The 14,187-nt window shown below is 31.8% G+C and overlaps 2 protein-coding genes across 2 annotated transcripts; one reads left to right on the top strand and one right to left on the bottom strand.

Moving 5' to 3' along the window:
• Positions 1–471: 471 nt before the first annotated feature.
• On the top strand, positions 472–5,726 carry LOC108555682 (odorant receptor 49b-like). The gene is made up of 6 exons (XM_017911462.1): positions 472–666; positions 1,237–1,489; positions 2,260–2,363; positions 2,773–3,099; positions 3,203–3,478; positions 5,658–5,726. Exons 1-6 carry the CDS (start codon positions 472–474, stop codon positions 5,724–5,726), a joined length of 1,224 nt encoding a protein of 407 aa, XP_017766951.1.
• A 1,207-nt stretch (positions 5,727–6,933) lies between these two features.
• On the bottom strand, positions 6,934–10,766 carry Mlc2 (myosin regulatory light chain 2). The gene is made up of 5 exons (XM_017911465.1): positions 10,676–10,766; positions 8,787–9,014; positions 8,426–8,609; positions 7,598–7,670; positions 6,934–7,349 (listed from the first exon to the last, which is right to left on the bottom strand). The coding sequence occupies exons 1-5, from the start codon at positions 10,676–10,678 to the stop codon at positions 7,196–7,198; spliced, it is 642 nt and encodes a 213-aa protein (XP_017766954.1). The 5' UTR covers positions 10,679–10,766; the 3' UTR covers positions 6,934–7,195.
• Positions 10,767–14,187: the final 3,421 nt, after the last annotated feature.

Genomic DNA, 14,187 nt, shown 5'->3' with positions numbered 1-14,187 from the left:
TATATATATGAACATTTATATTTCGCGAATAACGTTTGGATACTCACAGGTTTCTCAGTATCACTAACGTCAATAATCAAACATCTAATTTACAGAGCACAGAACATATTACGTTCATTCGACAGATTAATCTTCTCTTTCTGCATCCCTACTTTCAACTGCTGTCCCTCATTCAATTCTAAAGAGGGATTTGCAATTCTGTTCCCTGAATCATGCGTAACTCATCGATTACATACATTACAGCAATTGCATGGTTGCAAATAGATATATCATAATAGCTTTTTCTTATCATAAAGTCATGCACTGGTATCATTAAAAAAAAATAAAACATGCACGATCGAACATTAGAGGTTGATTTAGAGATCAAAGGCACGCTACGTCGAATCAATTGCTTGAGATACCTCTCAACAAATAATAGGTTGGCTCTTTTATTAATTCCAAATCGGTACATCTGACCGTTCGAAATTCGATATGAGGTTAAAATACCCCAGGGACCTTTCTCTCAGTATGGCGTCTTTCTCTCTAAAGATAATTGGCGTTTGGTTATCTAATAGTTACTTTGAACAATGGTTTAGAAATGTTATGGTGGTGTATACCATTTCTATGCTCGCTATCTGTTTGTGTATTCATTTATGGGGCCTTTATTTCTCCTGGGATGACTTTAAGGTGAATGTAGAAAATTTTTGTTACTTCGAGTATCTCCTGAGATTGGTAACATTACTTCAGACTGTTTGTTACTTTTAACAAAAATAATTTAACTGATATCTGTATTCTTGTTCTAATTCAATAATATTATATGTGCTTGAAAATCTCATATAACTATTTTTATATTAGTGTGAAACGTTTACTTATATAAAATTTATATATGAGAAATTGAAAATGGACATCTTGTACATAATACTTGTATATGAAATACTTTTTCATTTGTCTTACTTTCTTTGTTTTATTCGTTTTGTATTTATCGTTGTTCGTTGCTTAAATTAACTTGTGATAATGTATATAAATTTAATTATTAGGCTATATAAATTACGAAAAGTATCGCGTTATGGAAGGAACAAAAATTTTTGTTCCATTTTCGCAATTTTGTATTGTATCATTTTGAACTTTTATACTGTACTAATTTTGGACTTTGTATATATTGGAAATAAACAAATTAAACGTGACTGATCTCCGGATATTAATAAGTTCGAAGATTACGCTTATCATTTACATAATTTTGATATTTTATCATTTTAGGTCTTCTCATACATTTCGTCTAATAGCGTGGGACTGATTATGGATATTTTCAAATTCCTTGTGATACTTCTATATAAGAAAAAGTTTCTCAGTTTAATCACGTACATGCAAACAAATTTTTGGCATTTAAATTACGATGAGTACGAAAAATCTATTATAGAAAATGCGAAGCACATATGCATTTATTTTGTCGGCGTTCAATCATTTTTTTCTCAAATTACAATCTTTTCCTACATAATAAGACCACTTTTATGTAAGATTACCAATTTATATCTCAAGAAATTAAATGATAATAGGGGTCAACTTTTAAACAGCAATTACCGCATTTCATAAACACGCGTAATTTTTAAATATCATGGTTTACAATTTACGTAATTTAGATAAAGGCCAATTCGTCCTCGATTATATTTATTCAATTTTAATATAATATTACAAGTCTTTTGTAGGAAATCATCAAGGTAGTATAACCGGGAAGGGGGTGATCCTAGATGCTGAAACGAATCGAAAAAGAAGAATACAATTTTTGGATTTGATATTTCGTTTTTGAGAATATCGACTTGGAATATTCGCGTGCATTTAGCTATGGTTTATATGGATAAATCATCAATACATGAATATCGATGGTACAATCGAGAAGGGAGTGATTTGAAAGTCGATTTTCTTGACAGCAAAGCTTCGAATGAAAAAATTTTATTTTTTATTTTCAATTTGTTTTTTCATCCAGAATCACTCTCTCATCGGTTATATCATCGATGCTAATGTATCGATGATTTATTCATCTAAATCGTAGCTAGGTGTACGCGTATTTGATGGATATTGAAATTCGATTTTTTTGACAACGAAGCTTTGAATCAAAAAATTTTATTCTTTTTTTCTTCGATTCGTTTCTGCATGTAAAATTGCCCCTTTCCAGTTATACTACCGTTGTTGCGACACCCTATATAATGCAAACTATAATAGTTCTAGCAGTGCCTAAAATTTTTCTCAGATAAAAATATGAACTATGAAATAATTTTATTTCAGCAAATATTGGAAAAAACGAAACAGATAGGATATTCATATTTAATATGTATATCGATATGCCAATATATATATCACCATATTATGAAATTATTTATTTAATACAGGTACTATTTTCTGTAAGAAAATAATATTTCTATTCGATAGTAATATAAAGTATTTCTAAATTTTCCTAGTACTTTTTGTAGCACATGATATAGTTTAAATTATGTAAAAAATATTCTATTTTAGGTTTCATTAAATAATTTTTCACTGATGTGTAACTGAAATTATTCACTAATTTTTTTATCGATTTACATACTCTTAAATATTTTTCCGCTCCGGAGTATAAAAATTTTATCTACATTACCTAGAGTCATTAGTAAAAGAAGATGAAGATACTTCATTTTAAAATCAAATCAAATGTAATTCTGCGTTAAATTTAATCCTAACTCTCATGAAAGCATATTATTACTAAACCCAGAAACCATAGATGATTTTATGTACTGATATATAATTTTTGTTACATTCGTGCAGGCTTTATCTTTGTACCAGGCTGGAATATGTTATATTTCTTTCGACAATATATTTTTCATTATGTGCAAACACTTAGCTAGCCAGTTTCGTATATTACGATACAGAATAGTCGAAATGCCAAATTTGAAGGTTAGAGTGAATCTCGACGAAAATGTAAACACATGTCCTTCAAGCAAATATTACAATACGTTTAGAAGTTGCATTCAACAGCATCAGTCTCTCATCGATGTTTGTGCTAAGCTCGAAGAAGTATTCGCAGTAATTATACTCGGACAAGTGTCAATATTTAGCATATTGATTTGTTTCATCGGATATCAAGTAATTTTGGTTAGTATGCATCATAACCTCTGCGTATAAAGATTAAATTCGTCTTTTGGGTATTGAACTGTTGCACAATTTATTTACACTCGCGATATATTGGAAAATACAGGCGAACCTGTCACTTTCATGGAGAATTTCTTTCATATGTTTCCTATTAAACAACATATGTCAACTATGGATGTTCACGTACAGTTGCAATTCCATAATGCAAGAGAGCGCTAACATCGTATCGGCCGTTTACGCGACCCCGTGGATAAACTTATCAATGGATAAATATGGAAAAATGATACGAAAAGATTTGCAACTCGTTACCATGAGGTCGCTACGTGCGTGTTGCTTGACCGCCTACGGCTTCTTTCCTATATCCCTTGAGACTTGTACCAAGGTAAACACCTTTCTATTAACATGAAATAGAAAAAATTCATACAAATTTATCCCCTCCGGTATCCTTCTTCGAACAGTTTTAGAATTCGCTTTTATCATTTTATAATTATGAAAAAACTAATAGTTATTGTAAGATTTACTATTCTCTCATTGCAGATCATAAGTACAGCGATGTCATATTTCACCGTACTAAAACAGAATAGCATGGACGTAACAGATACGTAATTCCTCCAGTTTTTGTGCTGCGGATATTTACAATATGGCAAATAATCAATAACACATCTGAGGAGATATTTAATAAAAAGCTTAATCAAAGTCATGGAACAAATTTTTATGAATTTTCCGGTCTGAATTATATAGAATTTCTATATAGAATTATATGGAATTATAGAATTTTTAATTGATCTTTCAACACGTACCACCATTTGCAATTCATAGAAGGTTGTCATTGCGATAAAATGGAAAGTTAAATTAATTTCATAGTTGTTGAAAATAAATATATATATACAAGTGTCTATATAATCATTTGTATTTCACAACTGAATATGAGCATTCACAGATTCTTCACTGTCACCAGTATACGCGATTAAACGTTTAATTAATTCTGTACTGTACCTTATCTTTTCAGAGCACGAAAGGTTCAAAAGTTTTAACTAAACCAGTCTTTATCTTTCACATTACCACATTAGACTGTTCGCTACCACTCATTCTCATATGGGGGTTTTCCTGCATCCATTCCCGAATGATTTATAACACGTTTATCACATGCATTACGTCTAACATACACAGTGATAACTGCACGAATAGATACATCGTAATAATTTCTTCTTACCACGAAATAAAATAATAGGAAACCTAAGAATACAACGTGTACGAACGAATAATAGAGTATGATTTGTAAGTGATTTGTAAAGAGAATCAATTGCTTCCGTTGCCTTTCGATAATTAATAATGTGGTAATTCTGAATCGATGCAACTGATCGTTTTAAATTCAATATGAGTTTCAAGTATTCTAGAGACATTTCTTTCATTGTAACAGCTTTCTCTATGAGGGTCGTTGGCTTTTGGTTATCCGCTAGTCCCTCTGAGGCATGGTTCATGAACGCTACTATAGTGTATACCATCATCACACTCGTCCTCTCTATGTTGATATAGTTCAGGGCTCTTTATTTCTCTTGGGGAGATGTCGTCGTAAGTATAACAAAATTCTGTCGTCTTATATGTGTCTTCGAATTGATAACATGGTAATATACGTATATGTGTATACTTTGAACTGTTTGTTAAGCTTGTCATTAATTATTCAATATTTTTCCTTTTTTTTAATTCTTAGATGCTTAGATAATTTTAATCTAATCCTTAGATAATTTCATGTAATTGGAATGCATACGAATAAAGAAAAATATTCGTAGACAGACAAGTTTCATTTTACGTTCTTTAAAAATTGTAGCCATTTTTATATTCCGATTAATTGTGTATATTTATAAATTTTCTAATTGCGAATAAAATACTTTGCTTTTATTAATTTTCTCATTGCTCTTGTATACTTTGTTCGTTATTAAAATTATCCATATCGATTTTAAATCATGCCATAGACCAAAAAATAAGAGAAACAATACTTTTTCTTGTTTTAATTTATGATATTTGAAATTTCTTTCCTTGAATTTGTTATACTTTTAAAATAAATAAATTCAAGTAATCTTTACCTCTCTATTTAAATTATTAAATTTAAGAGAATTTTCATTTTGTATTGTGAAAAGAACCAGTATTAAGTTAAATAAATGTTAGCTTCTTTTTTTATTTCGAATCGATAATTTTATTTACTTGACACATTATTAGTTTTTCTGTTTTGATGTTTCAGGTCAGTATTTATATCATGTGCAATGGTATGGGACTGGTCATAGATTTATTAAAAATTTTCATCCTATTTATACATAAAGACAAGTTTCTTGGTTTAATCGAATACATGCAGAAAAACATTTTGCATTGGAATTACGATCAGTATGAAATCTCGATCATGATATATTCTAGATAACTATGTCTAGGATATCTAGTAAATTTCTTGATTATTTATTTATTATCTTTGACAGAGATCATTTAACATGCTATGTATTATTTTGGACTTAATATCTAGAATATTCCGAGTAAATTTCTTTATTATCAATTATAGTTTTATATTGCAGATCATCAGTACTGCTATGTCGTATTTCACCCTATTGAAACAACGTATCATGGACATAGCTGATACGTAAGTAGTTCCTCAAATTTTTATGTCGTACAAAGTTTGGAACTGGTGATATGACTGAAAGATTAGTAACTTTTATTAATTTGAAGTAACAGGAACTTTTACATTTTCCTTTCATCGTTATTACTCTTGAAGGAAATAAATCTACTTAAATTCGGCGGATATTACATAACCGAAAATGCATCATATAATTACAGTGCATTTGTATAATTGATAATGCTTGAAAGTAATAAGAATAATAACGAAATTGAATAAACACAACAAATACGTATATATGACTATAATAACATGCCTTCATTTGGAAATGCAACTTTAAGTTTGAATTTTCTCTGACAAACAGAAATATCAAAAAATAAAAAGAAAAATATGCCTTATAATATGATCTATTTTTGGGATTTCTATCAAACTTGCAGAATTTATAGAAATCGAAATTTTCGAATTACTTCAATTTTTTTATAATCTTTTAAGCTTAAATATTATTTGATTTTTATTCGTCATCGTGTTACATACCTCGACATACAACTTGTGGCAGATTCCATTGTTTGTGCACCAAGCGTATGGTTATAAGCTATATTTAGTCGACTATCATCGCCGCATAATTTGATACAGTGCCAAAATTAAAGCGAAAGGGCGTTCAGAAACACCATTCGAGATAGGTTTTCATTACCTACTATAGGATTGAAAAATTAATTTTGGACTGTGTCACGATATTGCATAATACGTAATTGCATAACACATGATACGTTAAGAAAGGATAACAAATAAAATTTTTAGTACTGTATTTTATGCAAGTAGTATAAATTTTCATACATAAATTAATAAGTGTTTATATCTTACCCAATATGCATTAGTAATAAACATTGTTTTATTCTTTTTTACAAATATACAAAATTCAAAGAAGGCAGTACTTGATATATATATATATATATATGCTTATATAAAAATATATTATTGAATTGTTTTCTAAATCAATAAATCACACAGAAACATTTTTCATTTGAAGTTGTTAAATTTTGTAAAACTTTAGAATGAAAAATTGCACGATCGCCGACAGATAAATAATATTTAAAATTATATACGCGTCGAAATGGCACGTAGAAATCAAATAAAATATATTCTTTATCGATGTGTGTGACGGATCAAAATTAGAAAAATCATTTCAAAGTTTTAAAATAATTTTATTATATGAACAATAATATGGAGAGATTCAAAGCCTCGTTTCTCGATAGATGCGCTGTTTCCACTTCCAAGAACCTATCCTGACATTTTACACAATTCTTGCAGCTTATTTTTAAAAAGTCTTCCTTCACAGAAGTGTATCGTCGAGGAATAATAAAAAAGGAAACAACTGTGCCTGCTTTTCAGTTACTATTCGTCAATTGGAAACGGATCAAGCGGACCTAGCGTTAATACGGGACTTCGTTTTTAATGAACAGAGTTTCAACAAAAATTTTTAATGCTGAAAATCACTTAAAATTATTCCTCTTCATCATCTCCCGTACCAGTTAACATCGCGATAAGGCTTTGCGTATCGATAAATCCTTTATCATCGATGTACATATTGTCATAGGCGTCATCGACCTCCTTCGCAGAAAACTTGTCACCATATGTCATTAAAGCGTGCCTCAATCTGCAGCAAAGGAAATAATTTTTCGTTGTATAACAGTATTCAAATTATTTTCTCAGATATGCGCATAAAGATTTCAACTTGAATCTCAGAGAAAACTGTCAGCAAAATATATCAGACTTAGATCGTACGAATACATTCATCATAGACATAAACAGAATTCCAATTCTTTTAAGGAAATTTTGAAAACTTACATCCTTTTTCCTTCGAAAAATTAATAACAATATTACAATGACAGCTATATTGCTTACCTTTCACCATCAATTTTCCCGTTATCATCGAAGGTACTGAAGGCAGCAATTACGGTTTCATCGTCATCGGTACCTAAAATCAAAAGAATTAGGTTTAACTTAACGCATTATACAATATTGAGTAAATCAAAGGAAATTATTCGAAGTTTACATATGCACATTTATCTTATGGAATAACACAAGCTCCGGATAAGTGAACACGTTTTCTCAAAATTGACAATTACCAACATCTTACAGTGCATTCAACCATAGAAATTTTTATTTTTATATTTTACTAGATTTTCATGACTCTGTTACCGACGATTTCCAGCCATCTCGCATGCTACACACAAGGAATAATTGAATTTAATAATTTACCTGATAACTCAAGAATTTAACCCGATGACGACTCCCCAAGAAAATCTCAATGATTCATCGGTAATAATTTCAGAAAGATTTAGAAAGGAACGTAGAAAATCCAAATTTCTAAACTCGAATGACTTCGATATTCAGCGAATTTTGAACATACGATACCACTTTAATGCAAGTGAACACTGAACAGCGAATTGCTCTGCAACAGAATCTCACAAATCGACTAAAAATGAACTATTACGAATTTTATGGGTAAAGTTGAAGCATCCAAGAGCGCACCGTAAGTTCATAAGAGTAATGACCGCCAGAGATGAGGATGAGTCGTAGTTGACACAAGCAGATTCGTTCGAAGCTCACTTATCCGAATAACGTGTTAGCAAAATCGAATATAAAACAAAATCGAGATATCTGAGAATTGTTCAAGACATGTGCATTTATAAAATCAAATTATTATCCCGTGAGAACATATGTCGTTACCTGATCCCGACATGCGAGTTGCAAACAAGTTCAATAATTGAGTGAAGTTGATAGGAGCAGGAGCTTCGTTTAGCATTTCGTCGAGTTCTTTATCAGTTACTAAACGACCAACATTGTCGAAAGTGGCACGAAGGTCGTTCTTCCCGATTACACCATCCTTGTCGTGATCCATAAGCTGGAATGCCTGCAATAAGTATAAACTAGATAAATTATTCTTCTCCAGTCGCAACCGAAGCTACCAAATCGGACATCTCGAAAATTCATTCAGTTTCTCTCGATCCACGTATCAATTTGTCCCATTTATATCTTTATCGAGCGATTTCTTCGATTTTTCAAATGGCTTCTCGCACTTCGAGCGTACCTCTTTAAATTCGGCAACCTGTTTCTGAGTAAACATAGAAAACACACTGGATCCAGTGCGTTTAGCTTTGCGGCTACCTCGACTACTTGCTCTAGTTGAGCCAGATTCTTTGGGTGTGCCGGTAGGAGTTGGTGGCTTCTCTTCCGCCGGAGGTGCTGGTTCCGGTTCCGGAGGAGGAGGCGCTGGCTCCTCCTTCTTTTTGGTCTTCTTCTTCTTCTCTTTATCCGCCTGAAATTCGTCGTAATTATAATACAACATAATTAGAATACCGTGTAATTATAACGTAACATGGAAATCGGAGATAACTAATAATTCCTGGAGAAATTCGGTTTCCTTAAAAATTTTTCGTTCAATTCTCCTACTCCGTTTTGGGTCGATGTTCAACTTTATGAACGATCTTTACGGTGTTTTGCAAGATAATTATTGGAAAAATTATAAAATTCTTTCTCAATTAATTGATTAAACAAGATTGATCAATCTCTGATGTAGCCTGGTATAATTCCTTGGGAAATAAAAACGGCATTTCTTCAAAATGCACACACATTTAATTAATACGTAATAAATCGAACATCAAATTTGTGAAAATATATTTCGAAAATTTTCGATAAGATTCGTAAGTTACAGAAAATATTCTAATTCCCCTTTCTCTTATTATTCCAACTGTTGAAATAAGGATAGATTATAGAAATAAATATTTCGAACGAGTGGAAGAATCGATGGATGAAAAATTGAAGAGAAATTCCTCGTAAGAAGAGAATAATAATAAAAATAGATGAAAATTTGATGAAATTTTAAACCCACATAAAGGAAGTTAGAATTGTTAATAGTTACATAATAACGGGATAAATTACCAATTATTATCTAATATTTAGTTGGCAGTAGGCTAGCTTGGATAACTTGGAAGAAAATTCGGAAGGCGTTGCTCGTTAGGGTTAAAAATAGTATCGTTCTATCATCCATAGTATAGTTGAAAAGAAGCCAAGACAAATATAGACCGTTTATTCCGTACAGCCTCTCGAGTTACTTACAGTTACGTAATTCTTTTATTTTTACGATATATCCAACGAATACAACAGGAAGCGTAAACTATCTATAAGTGAAATATCAAACAAAATTCTATGACACACATATATTTCCTTTTTCCTTTTTTGGGGACAAAAATAAATATCAAGATAAACTGCGTCAAAGATAAATTCATTAAATAACATAAATACCCTCGATCGAGTGAAAACATCAGCCAAACTGATAGCTTAAAGAATTCCATAGATCATACGTTTACGAGAGTGCATCAACGCTGGAACTACCGGACCAGTCAAAATGGCCGCCTCGCGATTCTCGTCATTTTACTCAAGAGAAATATGTAGCTACTTTAGCCAGGACTTACGTCAACTTTCGTTCAAATAGAAACGTAATCTATTTCACTCGAATTATCATTATCTACGTATACTATACTGAAGTACGCGTTACAGGTAGCTCTAACGTTAACATCCAGGGGTACGTAAACTACTTAGGAGCACAGAGTGAAGCAAAGCAAATAAGGTCCAACTACGAAATGGCCAACAGCCAAAAATCTAACGCAGATCACTGTTTACACTTCATCAACACAGATTCGCGATTTTCGGTGCAAGCCTTGCACTCCGACGAATTCGTCACTCGGCGTACAACCTCGACACAGTCTATGCAATTCATCGACCTCCCCGAGATTTACCATCGTACATCAGGTCGAACATGTTTCCACCACTAGTCACGTGCATGATGCTCAAAGTTCCCTCTCATTTGTCGACATATCCCACTGTTTAGCCGAAATTCAACGGTTTCGCGTGTATCCTGATCATCCGAGTGCCGAGATCACGGAATCGTATCATGGTGCGTGCTCGTCGCTTACTTACCATGTCTACAGTTGGTTTGTTAGAGGATGGTACGAGATGGTCCCAACGAACCAACTGTCCGAATCATAGAAGTGAACTTGTCTAAGTAACTTTGGTGGATCTCCCCCACTACATGCCCGGTGCCTGAGCAGGGGTGCCTTGCCCGGGTATAACGCCAACGCCTATCTGACCATATTTAGTGCGAGCCGCCTCAAAATAGCAACCCTTTCGATGTTTCAACTAAAACAGTTTGCCGAGGATCGTGCGAATAACCAACACTCGCAGCCCTTTTTCGCACCTCGGACTTTCCTTTACAAAGTCGAAAATATGACTCAGGGATCCTCGATTACGTTGCTCCCGGCCTTGCGCTTCCTGTAACCCCGATACCTCAGCAAACGGACATGTCTCCTTCCGTCACCATTTGCGGTCATCGCTACAGACGAGATACACTGTCCTAATTCCTCCGAGATAGCGCTGCGATACGACTCAACGAAATCCTCCTACCTTTCACGAACATTTCTCCACGACCATTGGATTTCCGTCGATTCGGAATATGATTCAGGTACGATACGATTTTTGAAAAACGTCTGAACTACGAGCGTGACGCGCGTATAACGATTCTACCTAAGTCCACGTCCAAAAATTGCCCCGCGAGTGGAATGTTTCCGGGGACTTAGAATTTCGAACGTAACTTCGGAATTAAGGAAATGGTCGGATCGAAGTGTGGAAATAATTTCTGTAAAATTCGAATCTTCGAAATTTAAAATTGTACGATATCCAGAGGTTGCTTCTGAATATTTTTATTATGGTATATAGGTTAATGCGAGATTTCGCTCGGCTTAGGTATAACGTAGTGACAAACAGCGTGTCTGTGTCATGTGTGGAAAAATAATGTAAAATAGTAAAAATTCTGAGGAAAGTTGTACAGAAAAATTGCATCACAGTGGCGAATTATAATGGGAAATCGGGAAATAATTATTATTCGGTTTAGATCTAACTTGAATTTCCGGTTTGTGCACCGAAACGACTAAAGCACGTGGTTACTAAATATAACTGTCCGATATTTGAGAACAGAAAACATCAGTGTATTCTATACACCTTATCAGATACTCGATATATTTTATTATTGTCTCTGTCGCATATTAGACAAATTTACGTAATCGGTATTTCCTGCATTTATAATGTTCGTTCAACTGAAATAATGCAGTATACGTCGCATTCCTGGCTGCCATATTGGTTCGTGACATTTTTCGCTTCTTTCCTGCCTCTTAATAATAATTTTTCGAAATTACTTCCAGACGAATTTTTAATTCTTAATTTTTAATTTAGGACCAGTAACAATACTCTTTTATTTTGTATTAAATATTCCTTTCGCGTTGTCTTGAAACTTCTCAAAATTGGAATAAAAAGAAATAAATAATAGAAAAATAAAAAGAAAAATTAAGGAATAACAAAATGATGAGAAAGTATGGTAATACTAAAATGCAATATCACAAGAAATTAGTACTTTTGACAATTCAGGGAATACAGTTGATCGTTCACGAAGAGAAAAATATTCGCCTACTGTCTGTAAAGAGTATGTGCAAGTACTTCTAATAATAAATAGTACAATAGAATTAATCATTAATTATTTACACGGCTCGATTTAATATTAGAACCTGGCTGAAGATCACTATACAGGCTGACCCACAACGAAGCTCACCCACTTCCGCAAATATTTGACGAATATCAAAATATATATAACCGTCGTGAATAAAAATTGATTATTCGAGACAATTCTTAAACATTTCATTAGAATGAACAAATTGTTATCTTTGCACTTATTAATAATATAAATATGACTTTTCGTTTTAATCGAAAATGTTTGAAGAATTTCAAGGATATTTTTAACTGAAAATTTTCGAATTTCCTTTATTTAAAATCATAAACAATTAATAAATATTTTTATAAAAGAATTTTTTACCTAAAGTACGAATAATAACACGAAGAATTGAGTAAAATTAATTATATAAAAATGTGAAATTATAAAATATAATTAACTTATATTGATAATTTAATAATAATAATTTAATACAAAATATAATTATATTATATCGTTACAAATTAAAATGAAACAAAAGTAGCAGTAATAAAGGAACTCCAAGAAACAAAGCTGATACAATTATTTTAATAATAATTTTACATATGATTTTTAAATATTATTTATATGGGAGTTTATATCAGGAGGATACAGTATTTAAGTGTTTATGCGAATGATTATTAGTTTCAGAAAATAATTTGTGTAAAGATTATATTTTGAGTATTAGGAAATGATGTATGTATATGTGACATAGTTCATGTATAAGGAACAATAATCCACTGACAAGTCCATTTATGACCATAGAAACATGGCAGACGAAAATAAATGTTATTTTGATTTATAAAATTATATACGTTTGAATTATTTATTTAGAGAGCATTCTATTGATCATTAAATGTAAATGTATATATGTATTATAATTCTACACAGCTATTTAACGTTAGACACTCAATTGTTTGGTTATAAATCAAGATAAAGGAAATGTACATCGGTTCCATCTGTGAGTAAAAGTTTGAAACTATTATAAAATCAACTTACCGTAACGCTCGCAACCGATAAAGTAGATGTGCTAACGTTAATGAAAAATTATTTACCATATCATTTATACATTCTTACCTTCAGAGGTTAATAAGAATATCTAAACATAAATGTATTATGGAAACTTACATACCGAGAGTGTAAATGTTACTAAAATTTGCAAAAAATGTATAAATTATTAAAAATGTTGTTAATAACAAATTGATAAATTTATTACTTTATTATTAACAAAAATTAATAAGTTATTGGCTATTACAGCGGAAAAGTAATAATTAATGGAATCGGTAAAGTTCGGAAATTTCCGTAGATTTTCGGCCGATCAGGGGCTATATAATGAGCGACGCGCCAATGTTCCAGTCATTTATCGGTTTGCCCTCGGAAGTAATATATCAAAATTTTGTTACAAGGACAGTCAAGTCCACCGGGTCACCCATTTGGTACAAATTTTGCAGGTTTATAGATCTTGTCATGCAGTTTAAGAAATTATACCATTATAGGGGCAACTACTCAGTAGTTTTTGAGATATTTGTGATTAAAGCTTTATTACTTCGATAATTATACATTTATTTTTAACACCTTATGATTGAAGACGTAACCGAACGGCGATGGTCGAGAATTCCTATATTGCAGGACCGGGTTCGATTCCGGTTCATGAGTTAGTAGATTTTCTTCAATCTATTTATTATTTTGTATTCATTTTTCGCCTATGAGATTATAAATAAAATTTCTTAATAAAAAAATTTATCTTTTGCCCTTTCTTATGCTAATATATATTTATTACTAATTAATAAGAATATTATGCAAGAAAAACACATTTTTATAGCAATCTTATTTACTGGTAACCAATTATTAAATTAAACATTGTATAAAAATGTTGCCTATAATTCCAACTTTGCTATGTAGTTATAAATGTTGA

The sequence above is a fragment of the Eufriesea mexicana genome, unplaced genomic scaffold (assembly GCF_001483705.2).
Source record: "Eufriesea mexicana isolate 0111107269 unplaced genomic scaffold, ASM148370v2 scaffold221, whole genome shotgun sequence".
NCBI lineage: Eukaryota > Metazoa > Arthropoda > Insecta > Hymenoptera > Apidae > Eufriesea > Eufriesea mexicana.
The sequence above is the reverse complement of the archived record's forward strand: the minus strand, read 5'-3'. Positions and strand labels throughout refer to the sequence as shown.

Bases quoted from the DNA above. Each gene is read 5' to 3' on its own strand.
- LOC108555682 (XM_017911462.1), top strand. From the start codon at position 472: ATGAGGTTAAAATACCCCAGGGACCTTTCTCTCAGTATGGCGTCTTTC. The intron at 1,490-2,259 runs GTAAGATTACCA...ATTTTATTTCAG, and splicing joins CATAATAAGACCACTTTTAT to CAAATATTGGAAAAAACGAA. The intron at 2,364-2,772 runs GTACTATTTTCT...ACATTCGTGCAG, and splicing joins AAATTATTTATTTAATACAG to GCTTTATCTTTGTACCAGGC.
- Mlc2 (XM_017911465.1), bottom strand. The intron at 7,671-8,425 runs GTAACGACATAT...TTTTGATTTTAG, and splicing joins AACTCGCATGTCGGGATCAG to GTACCGATGACGATGAAACC. The intron at 7,350-7,597 runs GTAAGCAATATA...CCTTTGCTGCAG, and splicing joins GGGAAAATTGATGGTGAAAG to ATTGAGGCACGCTTTAATGA.